Source organism: Ursus americanus, chromosome 2 (assembly GCF_024610735.1).
Source record: "Ursus americanus isolate L20-20 chromosome 2, mUrsAme1.1.p, whole genome shotgun sequence".
Classification (NCBI taxonomy): Eukaryota; Metazoa; Chordata; class Mammalia; order Carnivora; family Ursidae; genus Ursus; species Ursus americanus.
Window position 1 is genome coordinate 19485638 of NC_142128.1, and position 15322 is coordinate 19500959.

General features: G+C 48.1%; 2 protein-coding genes across 2 annotated transcripts in view; both read right to left on the minus strand.

Moving 5' to 3' along the window:
* The window catches only part of HS3ST4 (heparan sulfate-glucosamine 3-sulfotransferase 4), a 377911-nt gene extending 367765 nt beyond the window's left edge, over positions 1–10146 (minus strand). Inside the window, exon 1 of the mRNA XM_045775220.2 lies at positions 9404–10146. Coding sequence (XP_045631176.1) covers positions 9404–10146 — 743 coding nt within the window. The remainder of the gene's footprint in view (positions 1–9403) is intronic.
* A 2312-nt stretch (positions 10147–12458) lies between these two features.
* Positions 12459–15322, minus strand: part of LOC123778074 (uncharacterized) — a 316222-nt gene continuing 313358 nt past the window's right edge. Inside the window, exon 7 of the mRNA XM_087869408.1 lies at positions 12459–13263. The gene's annotated coding sequence lies outside the window, so the exon portion shown is untranslated. The remainder of the gene's footprint in view (positions 13264–15322) is intronic.

A 15322-nucleotide genomic window follows, 5' to 3' on the forward strand; every position in this document is an offset into this window, starting at 1 on the left:
TAAAATAAAATAAAATAAAATAAAAAACCAGGTAGCTGGGAAAGGTCTTTTTGAAGAGGTGGAATTTAAACCAACACCCGAAGGATGAGGAGACACAGGAGTTTAGAGTCTGCGGGCAGAGTATTCTGGTGCAGCGAACAGAAAATAAAAAGGCCCTTCAAGCAGGAACAAGCTTGGGCCCAGAGCAGAAAGGAAGGCACTGCCCCAGTTTGTGGCTGGGACCAGACCCCCCCAACACCCAGCCTGTCCCGTAGGCAGGCGAGTCAAACGACAAGGGAGATACAGAGCATCTAGCAGGAAAGGTGCACAATTATTATTTGCTCCCATGCAGCTGGAAGGACAACACTTCCTGGGAAAAGTGCTTTGAGACAAATTAAAGGAGAAGCTGTGTGTTTGGGGCCAAAGGCTCCAGTCTGAAGCCCAACTTCACATCCTGAGCCAGTTATTGGGCCTCTCTGTGCCTCAGTTTCCTCACCTGGAAAACACGGGTGATACCAGGACCCGTGTCCCATGGTTCCCGTGAAGACTGAATGAAGCCGGTGCCCGGAGCAGAGCATGGCCATTCCCACCACCACCACAGCCCTTCTTTCCCACCCAAACCTTCTACTCCCTATTCCACTGAAAACAACCACTACTCGTCCCTGATTTGTTTTTTCTGCTTTGTGCATCTACATCTACTAATTTACACCAATCCAACGGTTAATCCACACCTCATCACGGTCCAACCATCCTTGAATTGAGGACATAAAGCAGAGCACCACCCCCCAACAAGGAATTATAACTCTGCTTACTAACCTGCACAGTAACAGTTGTCTTACCATCTTCTTCTCGGTCAAATAAAGGGCACAAAGTAAGGGAATCTCATATACAGAGTACGACATTTTGGCCATGTTCACAGAAACAATATTTTCAGACCACTCTCAAACACACCTGACCTCAATTTGGCGGCTGTACCACCATAACTGTTACTAGCATCCCTACAATGATGACAACTGCCTCTGAATTCCAATAAAGAAGAAGAGGGGATGGGGGAGGGGAGCTGGAGGGGAAGGGAAGAGGAGGGGGGATGGAGGGAAAAGACAGACATGCCATCCTAGAGAAAGAGGTGTCTCGATGGACTCCTCTCCTCTGCTGCCCCTCAGTAAAATATTAGAATTTTGTTCTTACAAGTCCCTTGCAATTTTTGCTAAATTTGTTCCTAGTTATTTTTTCTCTTTGGTTGCTTCTACAAATAGAGTATTTTCTCTCATTATGTTTTCAAAATGGTTGGCATAGGCATATAGAAAAACTATAGATTTCACATAGTAATTTCCTTACCAATCGCCTTAATGAATCCCATTACTGTTCCTAATAGATTCATTGGAGAATTCGTTATCTTAGGTTTTCCATTAAGAGATGAAATTGTGGGCAAGTGGTAATAATTCTACCTTCCCCATTCTCATTCTTTCCTCATCCAAATGCATCATCAGTTAATTCCTGAACAAGATAAGTAACAGTGATCATTATGGGCATTCTGGGCTTGTTCTGAATTTAATGGGAATGTTTTTAGTGTTACACCATTAAAGATGACTCTGGCTTTGGGGAGGATCTTATTTAATCAGCAGATGTTCTAAAAATCAGGAATAAATATTTAATATTATCAGCTGTATTTTTAGCATCCATAAAATGAATCGCAGGATTTTTCTCATTTGTTCCTAGTGAGAGTCAATCACATTTAGGTTGCCTAAGATCGAACCATCCTTCCATTCCTGAAATAAATCCCCCTTTGTCAGAGCTTTTATTACCTTGGAATGTAATCATTTACTTCCATTTCCCTATTTTGTAAGCTCTTTCAGATCACTGGCCATGATTGATTCAGGTTTGACCCCATCACATAGCTGACAATCAATACATGTTTAAATAATAAATAAATGAATGAATAACTAAAGTAACAAGGGCACTGGACCTCCCCAGACTAACCCTTTGTGCCTCTTTCTAAGTTAAAATACTCAGAGAGATCAGGTACCTGTCCCAGGCTGGATCTTGACATGTTTAATGAGCATGTGGTTCAAGTGGCCCCCACTTCTGGCATCAGAACCCTGGAACCTCATTCTTATGGGGAAATTGTTCCCTATGGTTTCAGTGAGACTTACTCTGCTTCCCTGCTCCCACCACTATCCCAAACCAAAGGGGTAACCACATGACCAGGTCTAACTGGAGTACTACATTGTGACTCCTTCAGGAACAGGTACATGACCCAACCTGGGCCAAAGGCAACTCCAGGAATTTCCTACAAAAACTCTTAAGAAAAATGATTTCCAAAAGAACTGATAAACATAAAATATGTTTGGCTGGGGTTGCTGTTTACCATCTTGACTAAAAGATGGTAAACCAATCTGAGAATAAAGCAAGGTCAAGGAAACCATGTCAAAAAATGGAAAGAGACAGAGACCTAGTGATATCATTTGAGGCGCTGGATCCAGCTGTTCCTGAAGTCATTGCCCCCTAGATTTCCCAATTACATAAGCCAGTAAATTACCTTTTCTATGTATATGATCATTTCTGTGACCATTTTCTATTACTTGCAACCAAAAAAAAAAAAAACACACACCACTGTCTAACTCATGTGTTGTTTTGTTTCCCAACAAATATGCTTTGTACATTCTTAAATAAAGGCCAAAAAAAAATTTTTAAAGGGAGATAATCCTAACTAGTGAGTGTTTAAAAAAAAAAAAAACCTCAACCACCTGCTTTTAATTAATGGCAAGATGGGTTGAAAGGCTCCCTTAGTGAATTATAATTTCAGACTGAAATTCCCAAGACAGTTATAGAGGAGCTTGTTAAACCGCAGAAACCAATGGAATCAAGAGATTACTTTAACAGGGCGGTGGTTCAATCAGTTCCAGAGATATCATCCATTATGCAAAACCAAAACCTTTAATACTTCCTACCGTACGACCCTAGCCATCTCTCATTCACCTAAAATCTCGAGGCCTCTCTCCTGACTCAAAAGTAAAAATGACTCTACAAAAATAAAAATAAAAATAAATTAGTCATGTCATGACAGCTAGAGAAAACTAGTGAAAAGAGCCAAATCTCCAGCCCAGGGAGTTTGTGGGGGGTCTTCTCGAATCATTGGGCCTTCTCAAATGCTTTCAGTTCTGCAGAAAAACTGAAGGCAAGCACGCCCTTGGCATTCTAAATGCCTCCATAGCTATCCAGGCCAAGCAGCATCAATTCCTACTGTAGGTTCAAGAAAATGTCAATGCACAAGCCCAGAGTGCCAGCCCATTTCCCTATCCCAGCCCCTTGGTGGAGAGTTCTGGCTGCAGCTACTTCGTGAAATCAGACTCTTCTCCTCCTTCAGCTCCAGTTACAACACACCAAATTCTGGAATCTGGTTTTGATTATTCTCTGGAGAGCCACTTAAGAACAGCTTCAGGGTTTGAAATCCCTCATTCAGACATAATCTTGAAATAAGAGGCTATATTCAAATGAAAAATGCATTACAGCTTTCTCTTTAGGACCTTCAGTCCTGATGGGCAGGGAAAATGAAGAAGAAAGGCCAGGGGAAAATGGAGAGAGAGAAAGAGAGGAAAGAAGGAGAGAGCGATGTCCCACATCACAAACTCATTTCATCATCACATAATCCCTTGGAAGATAAGGAATACTGAGCCCATTCTGCAGGTAAAGAAACTGAGGCCTGGTGATCACACCAGGAAGACACAGTGGCCTCTGGCTCAGAGACGGTAACATGCTCCGAGTAATGTTGCTTCTTCCCTACTAGCTTCCTCCCTCCAAAAAGTCTAACACAGAAGTCTGTTCTAGAACCCAAGTATTTCACTAAATGGACCCTTCGGAGACAATATAGTCTCAGTATCTAAGAAACAGAATTTTTTTAAAAAGAAAGAAACAGACGGAGTAACCTGAGGTCCAACAGAACTAGTAATGTGGCAGGGCAAAGCTAAAACCCAATTTTTCCATCTTTCAGGTCTTACTGACCCCACCTGACTGAAATCTATTTTATAGGTGCAACTTATCTATATTGATCACAAGCGGTGCTCCTGATTAACGAGCGAGCAACTGAAGAGCTGTCCCACATTCAAGAAAATATTCACTGAAAACAAAAGGGAAAAAATGTATTTGTGAATTGTCTATTTCTGCCTCAGTGTTCCTGTTTATCTCCAGCTCCTTTTGTTATTGTTGCAATCTATCTGGGAGGTATCCACTGCTTGCTGTTGCAAAATCTGTAAAGGAGGAAAATTTCGAAACTAAAATAGCACATGTAAGCCACAATTCTGGCAACTGCAAAGGGTCTGGCTATGCCAGTTACTTTCTGAAATGAGTTTAAACCAGAGGTCACAAACTGGTAGCCAGCTGGCTGTATCCAGCCCACAGATGTGTTTTGTTTGTCCCACAGTGCTGGCCCACACAAGGCTTTTAAGAAATTTTAATCGGTTTGCCAACATCAAAAACCAAGAGATTTCACATCAAAGCCTGGATTTCCAATTTGTCCTACCAAGTGGAGGATGTAGTAACATTTACCCATGGAAAAGGGTAGCTGCAACGGAGCAGTGGCTGAGATCTGCAAAGACATACCCCCGGGTTCTCCCTGCCTTGTCTATTTCACTGGTTATCCAAGTTTGTGACCCTGGGTTTAAAGTCAGGCAGATGTAGATTACAAAGCCCATCATCATTAGACTTTTCCCAAAAACATCCCCAATAGGAGACTCTTCAGTCAATATTAGAACAGCTGTGATCAAAGGTAAAACATAGGAGACCAAAATGATTTGAGAAATTAAAAAAACAAACAGGAGTTGGGTCCGTTTGGATTTCTGCTCTAAGATACTCATTTTTTTGTGGGGGGGGAATACATTCACCTTTATTACTTCATTTATTCACCCCAAAAATCCAGCGAGGAAGGAATTATTCCCAGATAAACAAGCTGAAAATGAGTGATGTTAAATCAGTTAGCTATCCAAAATTATCCAATCAGTAATTTGTAAAACCAGATTTTGAACCCAGTTTTGTCCAGCTACAAACACTGTGCTTTGGAAATACTGAAAGAACCCTTTATAAAGCCACAAGGCTTGCTTCTGCCTCAGGGCCTTTGCACCTGCCATTCCTGCTATTGGAAACCTCTCTACCCAGATCTCTACGTGGAAGAATCTTATTCTTTCACTTCATTTACATCACTCTCATAGGGAAGTTTTCCCTAGTCATTTGATTTAAAATAACCTAGGCGTGCACACATACGCACACACCAATTTCTCTCCAGACTCCTGCTACTCAATGTGAGGTCCGCAGATCAGAAGCATCAGCAGCTCCTCGGAAGTTAGAAATGCAGACTCTCAGGGCCTTCCACAGACCTGTTGAATCAGAATCCTGTATGTTCACATCCCAGGTGACACGTGCACATTTAAAGCTTAAAAAGCACTGCTCTACTAGGAGCCCTGCCCAGTGGAAATATAACATGAGTCACCAGCATGATGTTACATTTTCTAGTAGCCACATAAAAAAGGTAACAAGAAAGACTGTTCTGTCTCCCCTGCCCACCACCTACCTAAATGTCAGTTTCAGGAGCACAAGGTGCTTAGTCACCACTTTACCCCCTGTCCTTACAAGAGCTCTGGGTACATGGTAAATATTATTAAAAGGTTTGTTAAATATAAGAAGGAAGGAAGGAAAACATTCTGCTAGTATTTTATGTGTGGTGGTGGGATATGAAGGAGGAAACCCAGAAACCTCATTGAGAAATTGGACAGATGTGGTCAGCTCAATTACTGACCAGCTAAGCAACGCTGAGCAGGTCATTTGCACTCTGAGGACCACCTGTAAAACACGAAGGCTGCTATTTCGCTCACAACCCTCATTATGATGCTCAAACGTGAGATGACATCTACAAAGTGCCCGGCTCCATAAAGAACAGGCATTCCCTAACTGCCAGTGCCTTTTTCTGGCATCCTCCCTCGTTCTCACTCTGGATACCTAGTGCAAACAGTGCTGCAGACCACCTTCCTCTGGGTAGCACGAGCATGACTATGGGAACCGTTTTCCTAAGTGACTTTCCCCTAGTCAATGGGAGGAGCATATTCACTGTTGGCAGTGCAGACCATCTGAAACCATGGAGGTTCCCTTCCCATCATCGTTCTGGAGCTGAGGAGTTTCCAATGCCGAAGTGGTGGACAGGGTTCCTGTATAGTGTGTAAGCCACAGGGGAGGCCACACCGCAAGGCAACCCTATCACTTGGATGAGTTCTGCCACCCCCGCCAGGTCCCACCCCTTAGAAGAGTATAAGGTCTCTGCCCAGGCAGCTTGGAGCAGCCTGTTCTGAAAGGTACCTTGGGGCTTTGCCCTTTTATCTTAACTTGTTTGGAGGGGTGGGGAGTGGAGGGTCGAGTCTACCCCCACTTATGAGTCATGGGCTCAGGTCAACCCACCAAAGGAGGCTTGCTTCTCCCCATAGCTTTAACACTCTTGTCCTAATCCATTAGTCTATCTTCCCCTGGAATCTGAGGCACACATTCTAATCTCAAATGTGTTTTTAAATCACATTAGATCAACAGCGTAGGAGAAAGCAAAACCCAGATTTAGACAAGACTGGAGTGACACGGAGGAAACAAAACTCTCAGGGCTATTCCGTTGGGATAGGATGAAAGCCCAAACCAGCTGCCCCCAAATTCTTCTCGCTTCTCCCTCTGGCTGAAAACACCAAACCCCAGAAACACCTGCAGAATTAGCAGGCTCTCACAGAAGCACCTCGACGAGAAAAAGGGAAAGAAAACAAGTGGGGGAGAGAATCAAAACCTTTCATCTGTGGCCCTCTCCTCTGGCAAGGAGAGGAAGATTTTGCACAGACTACTCCTTGGATGGGGAGGAAGTGTGACCATTCAAATACATTCATGCACGGATGCCGCCATTTATAAGACGCAGTTGGAGCAGGAAAATGAGAGGAAGGCTTTCCCTTACTGGTTTGAACTGATGCCGTGGTTTCCTTTTCTACAACATAATGAGGATGTCATCCCCTCTTCCTCCAAGGCAGAGAGACAGGAGCCTGAAGATATGGAGCCTATGAAAATCCCACAAATACCCTCAAAGCCCTGTCGTCCCTGGTAAGGCTGGAGAGATATCCAAGCAGCCCCAGCACACTCCCGTGGGCCGAAGGAGTTTCTAGAAGTCTTCTCAGCAGCCAGGTTTGGGTGGCTACTGATTCCCTCTGTGTTACAGAGAGTCCTCTCCAGCACTTGCGGTCGGCACCTCTGAGCACTACAAAGATCTGCTGTGGGTGAGACACTAGGGTTGAGGACGGGGGTGGGGGGCCCCACAGAGAAATCACATGGTCTTCTTAAGTGAGGATCAAGGGAATCTGCCCATATGTCTTTGGCATAACAGTTTTGCAGATGGGTACCAAATATTCACACTTAGCCCCAAAGACCACATGAGGGATGGCTGGAAGTACCACAGTGCCGGGGTAGAACCTTCCACAGCCCTGTCATGCCTGTCTCCATGCCTCCTCTTCCCAGCCTAGGCATGAAAGAAGATTAAGAAAATCTGGCATTTCCTATCCTCTCATTCAGAAAATTCTCCAGCCCCACGGATGGGACCTCCTGACACGCATTCCACCATGCACCCTTCATCAAACTTTAAGGTGTCTGTATAAAACACTCCCTTCTCTACTTCCAGCTGCTACAAGGCAACCCGAACACATGCTGGAAAGATGTGATCTTTATGCTTCTCTCTCCCCCAAAAGGGCACTTGGCACTTCTCCCGAGATACGCAGCTTTAAAATTAGAATTGAAAAAGCCACTGTTACCCTCGTAGGGCTGAGGCTACTTCACGGCAGAAACCAGAACATCCCCATAATGAACAATTAAACAACTGAAACCCTCCCAGACATCATACCCTTTCTCTATATTGCCATTGTTGCATTAATCATCCTAACACCTTTTTAATTATAATCGCAAACTGGAAACCATGGCTCGTGATGTTATAAATACTGATTTTCCAGTTAAATTAGGCATTTGCTGTTTTATGTTTTGATAGGAAGGGGCTGTTTGAAGCCTCCTAAAATATTGCAATTAGTTCTCCCTGTTGAAACAGACAAGACATTAACAGACACATTTGCTGTTTCAGTTTAATGTGGTGGAATGTTTATGCCTAAGTGTACTTCTCTCAAGCTTTGAAAGCATAAGGCATATTTTTTAAAGTGGAAGAAATCAATCACAATACACCCATTTATTATCTATTTCTTAAGTTAAGCTATTTCTAAAACTTTTCCCAGGCTGTAATTTAAACTTGGAAAGCACATCTCTTCAACAGGAAGGGAACTTGTCAGGAAACAATCCTCGTATTTTACCTATTGGCTCTGTTAAGATGATAACATCACTTTAGCTGACAAAGCCTGTGTTTCTGTTTGACAATTGCAATTAATTACTGAGATGCAACCGAGATGGGGCCAGCCATCCAGATCTATTTTCCGGAGAGCTATAAAACGGAAGGGAAAAAGGGGGAGGGGGAAGCAAAGGAGGCTCCTTTTTGGAATCTGCACCAGTGTGGGGTTAAATGCTATGGCTGGCGAGAAAGCTGGATTAGTAATTTATTTTACCTGCACCTAACTTTCTACTCCTGTCTACTTCCTTTCTCTCACCACTGGCAGAGGGTGCAAAAGGAGAGGTGAGCATTTCACAAGCCAGGAGCTCCAATCTGTTGCGAAGGAGGCTCGGGTTAGAAAGGGCACGGGTGCAGTGCACAAAAACTCTTAGAGCACCGACTGTCGTGTAGACACTGATGCTGCCGAGGCAAAACCAACTCAGGGTTCATTCAGCCACGGGGGATAGAAAGTTCTGGAGATGGGGGGCATCCTAGGTCTTTACTAGAAAGCCAAAACTTGCCAGCATCATCTTTTTAACTGTTGCCTGTTCATTTTGCTCTAACCTGAAAATACTAAAGTTGGATTCCAACCACGCAAATGCGTTTCAGGGCGATTTTGCGAGATTTCAGGGGATCTCAAAGCCCCTAGATCCATCTAGCTACCCTGCTTCATTCCTTGGCATCCCCAACGCAGAAGCGCAGAGCCGCGCCAGAGCCCGGGCGAGGAAACACCTCGCGGGCACGAAGGCTGGGGATTCCCAGGCTAGGAGCTGGGCAGATTCAGAGGCACCTCCCCGGACCAGGAGCCTGAGGCAGGCAGAAGCAAGGCGACACACCTCCACCCCTCGCCCTGAAATAAAGTGATCCTTGGCCAGCGTCCAGCCCTCTCCGCCGCTCCCGCTGAGCAACCCCGCCAGGGTTGGCAGAGCCCCCACTGGGGCTAAGGGCTCTCGGGACGGCGGCACCTGGGTGTCCAAGGGGCCCGGACAGCGGCGGCTCGCCCTCCGGGTCTCCCCGTGCGTTCATCCCATCCCGCCGATCCCAGGATCCTACCTGTACCACTCCAGCCCCTTTTCGTAGTTCCTGTCGAAGAAGTGCGGCTCTACGCCCACCGCCCGAACGTCCGGGTGGACTCGGATTGCCTCCAGCAGCGCGCGGGTCCCTCCTTTCTTGACCCCGATGATAAGCGCCTGTGGCAGCTTCTTTTCCCCATAGTCCGGGGTGCTGGCGGCGCCGCCCCTCTCGCTGCTCCCGTTGGCAGCTCTCCGGCCTGCGAGCTCCTCGTCGGTGGTGCTGGACTCCTGCGCTTCCCTCTCCAGCAGCGCGCTCTGCGCCGTGATCATTTCGCCAAGGGCCAGCGGGGTCCGGAGCCAGGCGTCCCGGGCGCCCCCGCCGCCGCTCGCCAGCCCCCAGCCGTCGGCCCCGGGTGCTGCGGGCTGCTCGGGGGGTTCGGGGGGCTCGGGCGGCTCCCCGCGGCTCGCGTTGTCCGGCGGCGGCGGCGCGGGCGGCTGCGAGGGGGCGCCGAGGCGCACAGGGGGAGGCGGCAGAGAGGGTGGCGGCGGGCTCGGCGGGGGCTCGGCGGCGGCGCCCGGCGGCTCCTGCAGGGCCAGGGGGAACTGCAGGGAGCCCGAGCCGCCCAGGAGGCTGTAGCACAGGTAGGTGACGGACAGGGACAAGGTGCACATAAAAAGCAGCTTGCGCGCCGGCGGCCCCTTAGCAGAGGCGCCGGGCGGCGGCGGCGCGGCGAGAGGTGGAGGCGGAGGCGGAGGCGGAGGAGGTGCGGGCCACGGGGCCATCGCGGCTCCCGGCTCGCGGCGGCGGCGGCGGCGGCCCCCGGCGCTGCCCGGACATGGTTTCAGCCGCCGCCCCCGCCGCCGCCGCCGCCGCCGCTGCCCAGCCGCCCCGGCTGCATGAAGCGACGCCGCTGCGCCCCCGGCCCTGGCCGCTGTCCCGCTGCGCCGGGGGGGAGCCCGGCCGCATGGCCCCCCTCCCCACTCTTCCCGCGGAGTCCGGGCGGCCCCACCACCCCCCCCCTCAGCCTCTGGCAAGGGGACCGAGGGGGGCGCGCGGACCCGCCAGCTGCACCTGCTCCGTCTGCAGCGCCCCCGCTTCCCCGGCTCCGCCGCGGCTCCTGCTTCAGCCTTTGCCGCCGCCGCCGCGTGCTGTTGCAGACCCGAGTTCCTTCCCCGCTGCTAACTTTCTGCCGGGAGAGCGGAGAGGCGCGGAGGGGAGGAGGAGGGGGCCGGGCGCGCGCCCCGCGCCGCCGAGGGAGGGGGAGTGCGCCTCGCGCGCGCCTGCGGAGGGGGGGGCACGGAAGCGGAGGCGTGCGCTGGGGCTGGGGCGCCCGGGAGAGCTGAGATCGTGCCCCCCACCAACTCGACACACACGCACGGGAGGTGGGCCCCGCCCAGCCCCGCGTGCTTCTCCTCCCCAGGGAGCCTGGGACGACGCGCTCTCCATCCCTCTCCGGATACTTTTAGGGACACGGAGACCGACGTCAGCCGCCGGTGCCGTGCACCGGGGAGCTGGGGACCCGAGGACTGAGAGCTGCAGCTTCCCCTTTTCCCCTGGGACTCCAGGCCAACTCGGCCCATCCCTGACCTGCCCTTTTCTCACCCCGGATATCCTCCTGTCGGGGGCCCGGGAGTGATTTCTTCTCTGTAACTGTTTTCCCATCCAAACTTCCATCTTTCCAGCCTCCCCATCTTATCTTGGAGCTCCTGATGGGTGGAGTTTTGACACGAGCCCCCAGGTATCCCAGCCCCAGAGCTTTTGCCTACGTCCCGCCACTGGGTGACTATGCTTTCTCCTCCAAAGAGGAGGCTGTCCCCTACCCGACACCCTTAACCACAGGTACCCCTGCGCCTTGGGGGCATTGCCATTAAAGGAGTTCAGATTTCTCTGGACCGAAATAGACTGAGCCCGTCATCTCTACGAACACCTAATAAGCAGGGACAAGTTGGGTTGCAGGGTGTCTGTGCATCGCTTCATTGAATTTTTTAAAGTATATTTTCTTTGCAGAGAGATTTCCATCCCTCACCTCCCTCTCCTGGGGGGAATGGTAAACATCAGAAGGCTCTGGAAGATTCAAAACTAGACACTGCTTCCCGTTGCGTTTTTGCTCGGGAAGGTAGCGGGAATGGGAGGAAGAAGCAGAGTGATCAACTGAGGCACTCTAGCGAACTCTGATTCCTGCCCAGGCACACCCCTCGGGCCATGCTCGCCCAGGCGCTGGCTCAGGTGAGTCCTGTTTACCCTGCTAGCCACAGCTGGGTGCCTGTTGGCTCGGCTTTCTCTGGGTCGGCTGATGTGGCTGGCATCTCCGGTTTTGTTTGATCACATAATAGGAACAACAGTTGAAAGAAAATGTATATAATGTCTAAATATTAACTAGGTACCTAGTGCCAAAGAGGGGAAAAAAATGTTAATCAAATAAGATGAAGAACACGGACTTTTCCCTGAGTGAACAAAAGCTCACTGCTGCTCTCAGCTGGACATGAGTTTCCTTCACTGCAGCTTTAGTTCAGATAAAGATTATTCCTTTATAATATATTTTTTATGGTACACTGGAGACCTCTGAAATGCAGAGTCTGGTGCCGTGTAAATCATTCCCTGAAACTAGGGATGTTTTTTCAAACACCACACCACTGCATTACTGTAATGTTAATGGGATGAGGCCAACTGGAGCTGAGAGAAACACACGCTTGGCCCATCCCTCTTTCCACTCCAAGCCCAGCTGTGGGTGGTCAGCCAGGAGGCCCCGGTTGTAGCAAACCTTGCCACCGCCATGGCCCACCTTCCTTTCAATGCCCAGGTACCAGGACACCCAGCATCTGGCCCAGTGCTCTCCATGCCCAGAGCCCAAATTTCTCCATGCACCCTCTCAACAATCCACGTGAAGCTGCTCTGTATCCAGCTTTACTACACATGCGCTTTTCCAATTTGGAAAGGTTTTGATTCAATGGCTTTAAAATTGAACCCAGAGATGACAAACTGAGAGCTGGGCGTGGCCAGCACAGTGATATTAAGAAATTTAAACTGGTTCCAATATTTTTAAGTTGAGGGCTTCCCCCCACCCCCACCCCCACCCTGAGCCCGCCCCCATAAAATCTGGGTATAAGGTTTCTGTTGAAATAGCAGATTGTCCCCACACCTTTCTCTTACTTGCCTAGGGACTGCCAATGAGGAAACTTGCCAGCATCCCTTCTGCCTCTTGTCCCCAAATAGTCACACGTGAATAAGAGACTCTTGAAAGAATAAAAGGCACTGGTGAAATGGCAGGCCCCGTAACTGATGGGGAAGAGGTGATTTGGGGGGAAGGAGTTTTGTAGACTTCTTACTTAGGCAGTTGCCTATTTTTTTCCTACTCCTGATCCATGCTTTTTCTGGGAGCAAGTTTTTGAGAAACCTATAATGAAAAGTAGGAGCCACCTACATAGGGAGAACTCAGACTTCATTCAGCAATTCCCGTGGGGTCTGGAGACTGGATAGAATTTTTTTTTTTTTTTTCTGTTTCCACTGCCAACACCCATGCTCACTCGGGCTTCTCAGAGTTTTTACAGTATTCCTCCAACTGATCTCCATGTCTTGAGGGTGCCTCATTTCCAAACATCCCAGACACCAATAGATCAATTGATCAATCAGTCATAGCTCTGCTAATGCCCTCTATGCCTCAAAACCTCCCTCTCGCTGCCTGAGAATAAACTCCAACTTCTTTACCTTTGTACTCAAGGTCCCCTCCCACCCTTCATGTAACTCACAGTCCCGCCAAACCAAACAGTACCTACTCTCCAAGCACCTTGCAGGGTCCCATTTCACCTCTGTATGCTCAGATGATAGAGTCAAAGTGAAGCTGTCCTTTGCTGGCTACGTGGCTTTTGGGCAGGTCATTTCACCTCTCTGAGCCTCAGTGTCTGTAGACATAAATCATGGAAAATAAGACTCACCTCGAATTGTTTTCATAAAGAATTAAATTGACTTAGATCGCATATGCAAAAATACCTGGCTCCCTGCCTAGCGTGTGGTGGCTCCCGATCATTATTTGGATCTAAACATTGGCTCCTGCCATGCCTTGCTTCTTGAAACCTCATCCTTGAAAAATATGTGTGTGCCCTTTCTTCAAACCAGCCCAATGTGTACACTGAAGTTCACTTTCCTAATCTGCTCAGTAGCATAAATAGTGCCAAGTCCAATGCCTTCTATAGCTTTTTTCTTTTTTAAGGGATAGAAAGGAACTCTGGCTAACTTCAGCTTGGTTTGGTCTTTTATTAAAGAAATTTACTAGGGGAGTCTGGGTGGCCCAGTTGGTTAAGCGTCTGCCTTGGGCTCAGGTCATGATGGGGGGGGGGGGCTGGGATAGAACCACACGTTGTCATGGGGCTCCCAGCTCAGTGGGGAGTCTGCCTCTTCCTCTCCCTCTGCCCCCCGCCCCCGCTCCTGTACACATGCACTCTTTCTCTTAAATAAATATATAAAATCTTTAAAAAAAAAAAAGGAAAAGAAACTTACTAGAAGGATATATAATAACTCACAAGACAAAAACCAACAAACCAACAAGAAGCGAAAACTGGCTTTGGAATATTGTCAGCCCTCCTGTGGCCCACGGGAGGAATCTATTTTCTTGGCCCCTTAAAGTTAGGTCCAACTGTGTGGCACTCTGGCTAATGAAGCTTGAGCAGAAGTGAAGTGGTAAGTTCCAGGCAGAAGCTCTGGCAGACGGTAGGAGATTCACCAGGGGCAGTCAGTGTGTTTTTCCCTGGCAGTTGTTCAAGAAACTGGATGGAGCCTCTCTCATCTACCATCGACTCAATTCTCCACACTGAGCAAGGTTAGGGTCGTTCCAGCCCCTGATGACATATAGCCTGATCAAGAAATAAACCTCAGTTGTTCTCAGCTGCTGAGACTTGGGGCGTGGTTGTGAACACAGCACAACCTAGCTGACCTAACTGATAAAAGTGTACATACCATTCATTTCCTCTCCTGTTGAGCAAAATGACTTCAGTAAGCCAATATTAGAACTCCCTTTCACAGAGTGAATGAATGGCACCAGGACAGTAGAGACAAAACTCTTGTCTCATATCTAGCAAATAGATTTCTCCATTTTAGCTTTTACCTGTCAATAAAAAGTATATCGGTAGCAATCTAGAGGGAAAGCTCCAGACAAAACCAACGTGGTAACAAAGAGGAACATCACATACTTATAAAAAGAGCAAAAGATTAAAAAATAATAATGCCATGACCTTATGGAACCTTGCATTGGAAAGGATCTCACATGGGAAATCAGGAAATACTTAGAGCTGAAACAGCAAAATCTGGCAGATGGAATTAAGCAATACTTATATGAAAGATTATATCTGCAATATACTTCTCCAAAAAGAAGAAAAATTAAAAACAGATGAGCTACATGTTCAACTCAAGAAGCTAGAAAAAAAGAGCAAAAGAGTAAAGTGGGAAGAAAGGAAATGATAAAAGATAAATGCCAAAAATTTGTTTATATTTATGTGTTGCTTCTTTACTGCTAAGGACTGAATTGTGTCTCCCCAAAAATCATATGTTGAGGCCCTAACCCCCAGTGTGACCATGGCCAGAGATCGGGTCTTCAGGAAGTAATTAAGGTTAAAACAAGGTCATGATGGCAGAACCTTGATCAGATAGGATTGTGGCCTCATAAGAAGTTGAAGAGTTATGTCTGTTTCTTCATACACCCCACCGGAAAAGTCCTCACAGGAACCCTAGCATGCTCGCACCCTCATCTCAGACCTCCAGGCCCCAGAACAACAAGAAAATACATGTCTGTCATTGAAGTCACCCACTGCAGTATTTTGTTATGGTAACCCGCGCTAAGACCTAGATCTTTCATGGTTTGTAAATAGGCTCTGGTACCAATTCCGATGTATGTTGGGGTTGGGGTGAGGGTCCCACACCAACAACCAGTTCTCGGTCACCAGCTGGGTGTCCTCCAATTAACACAGT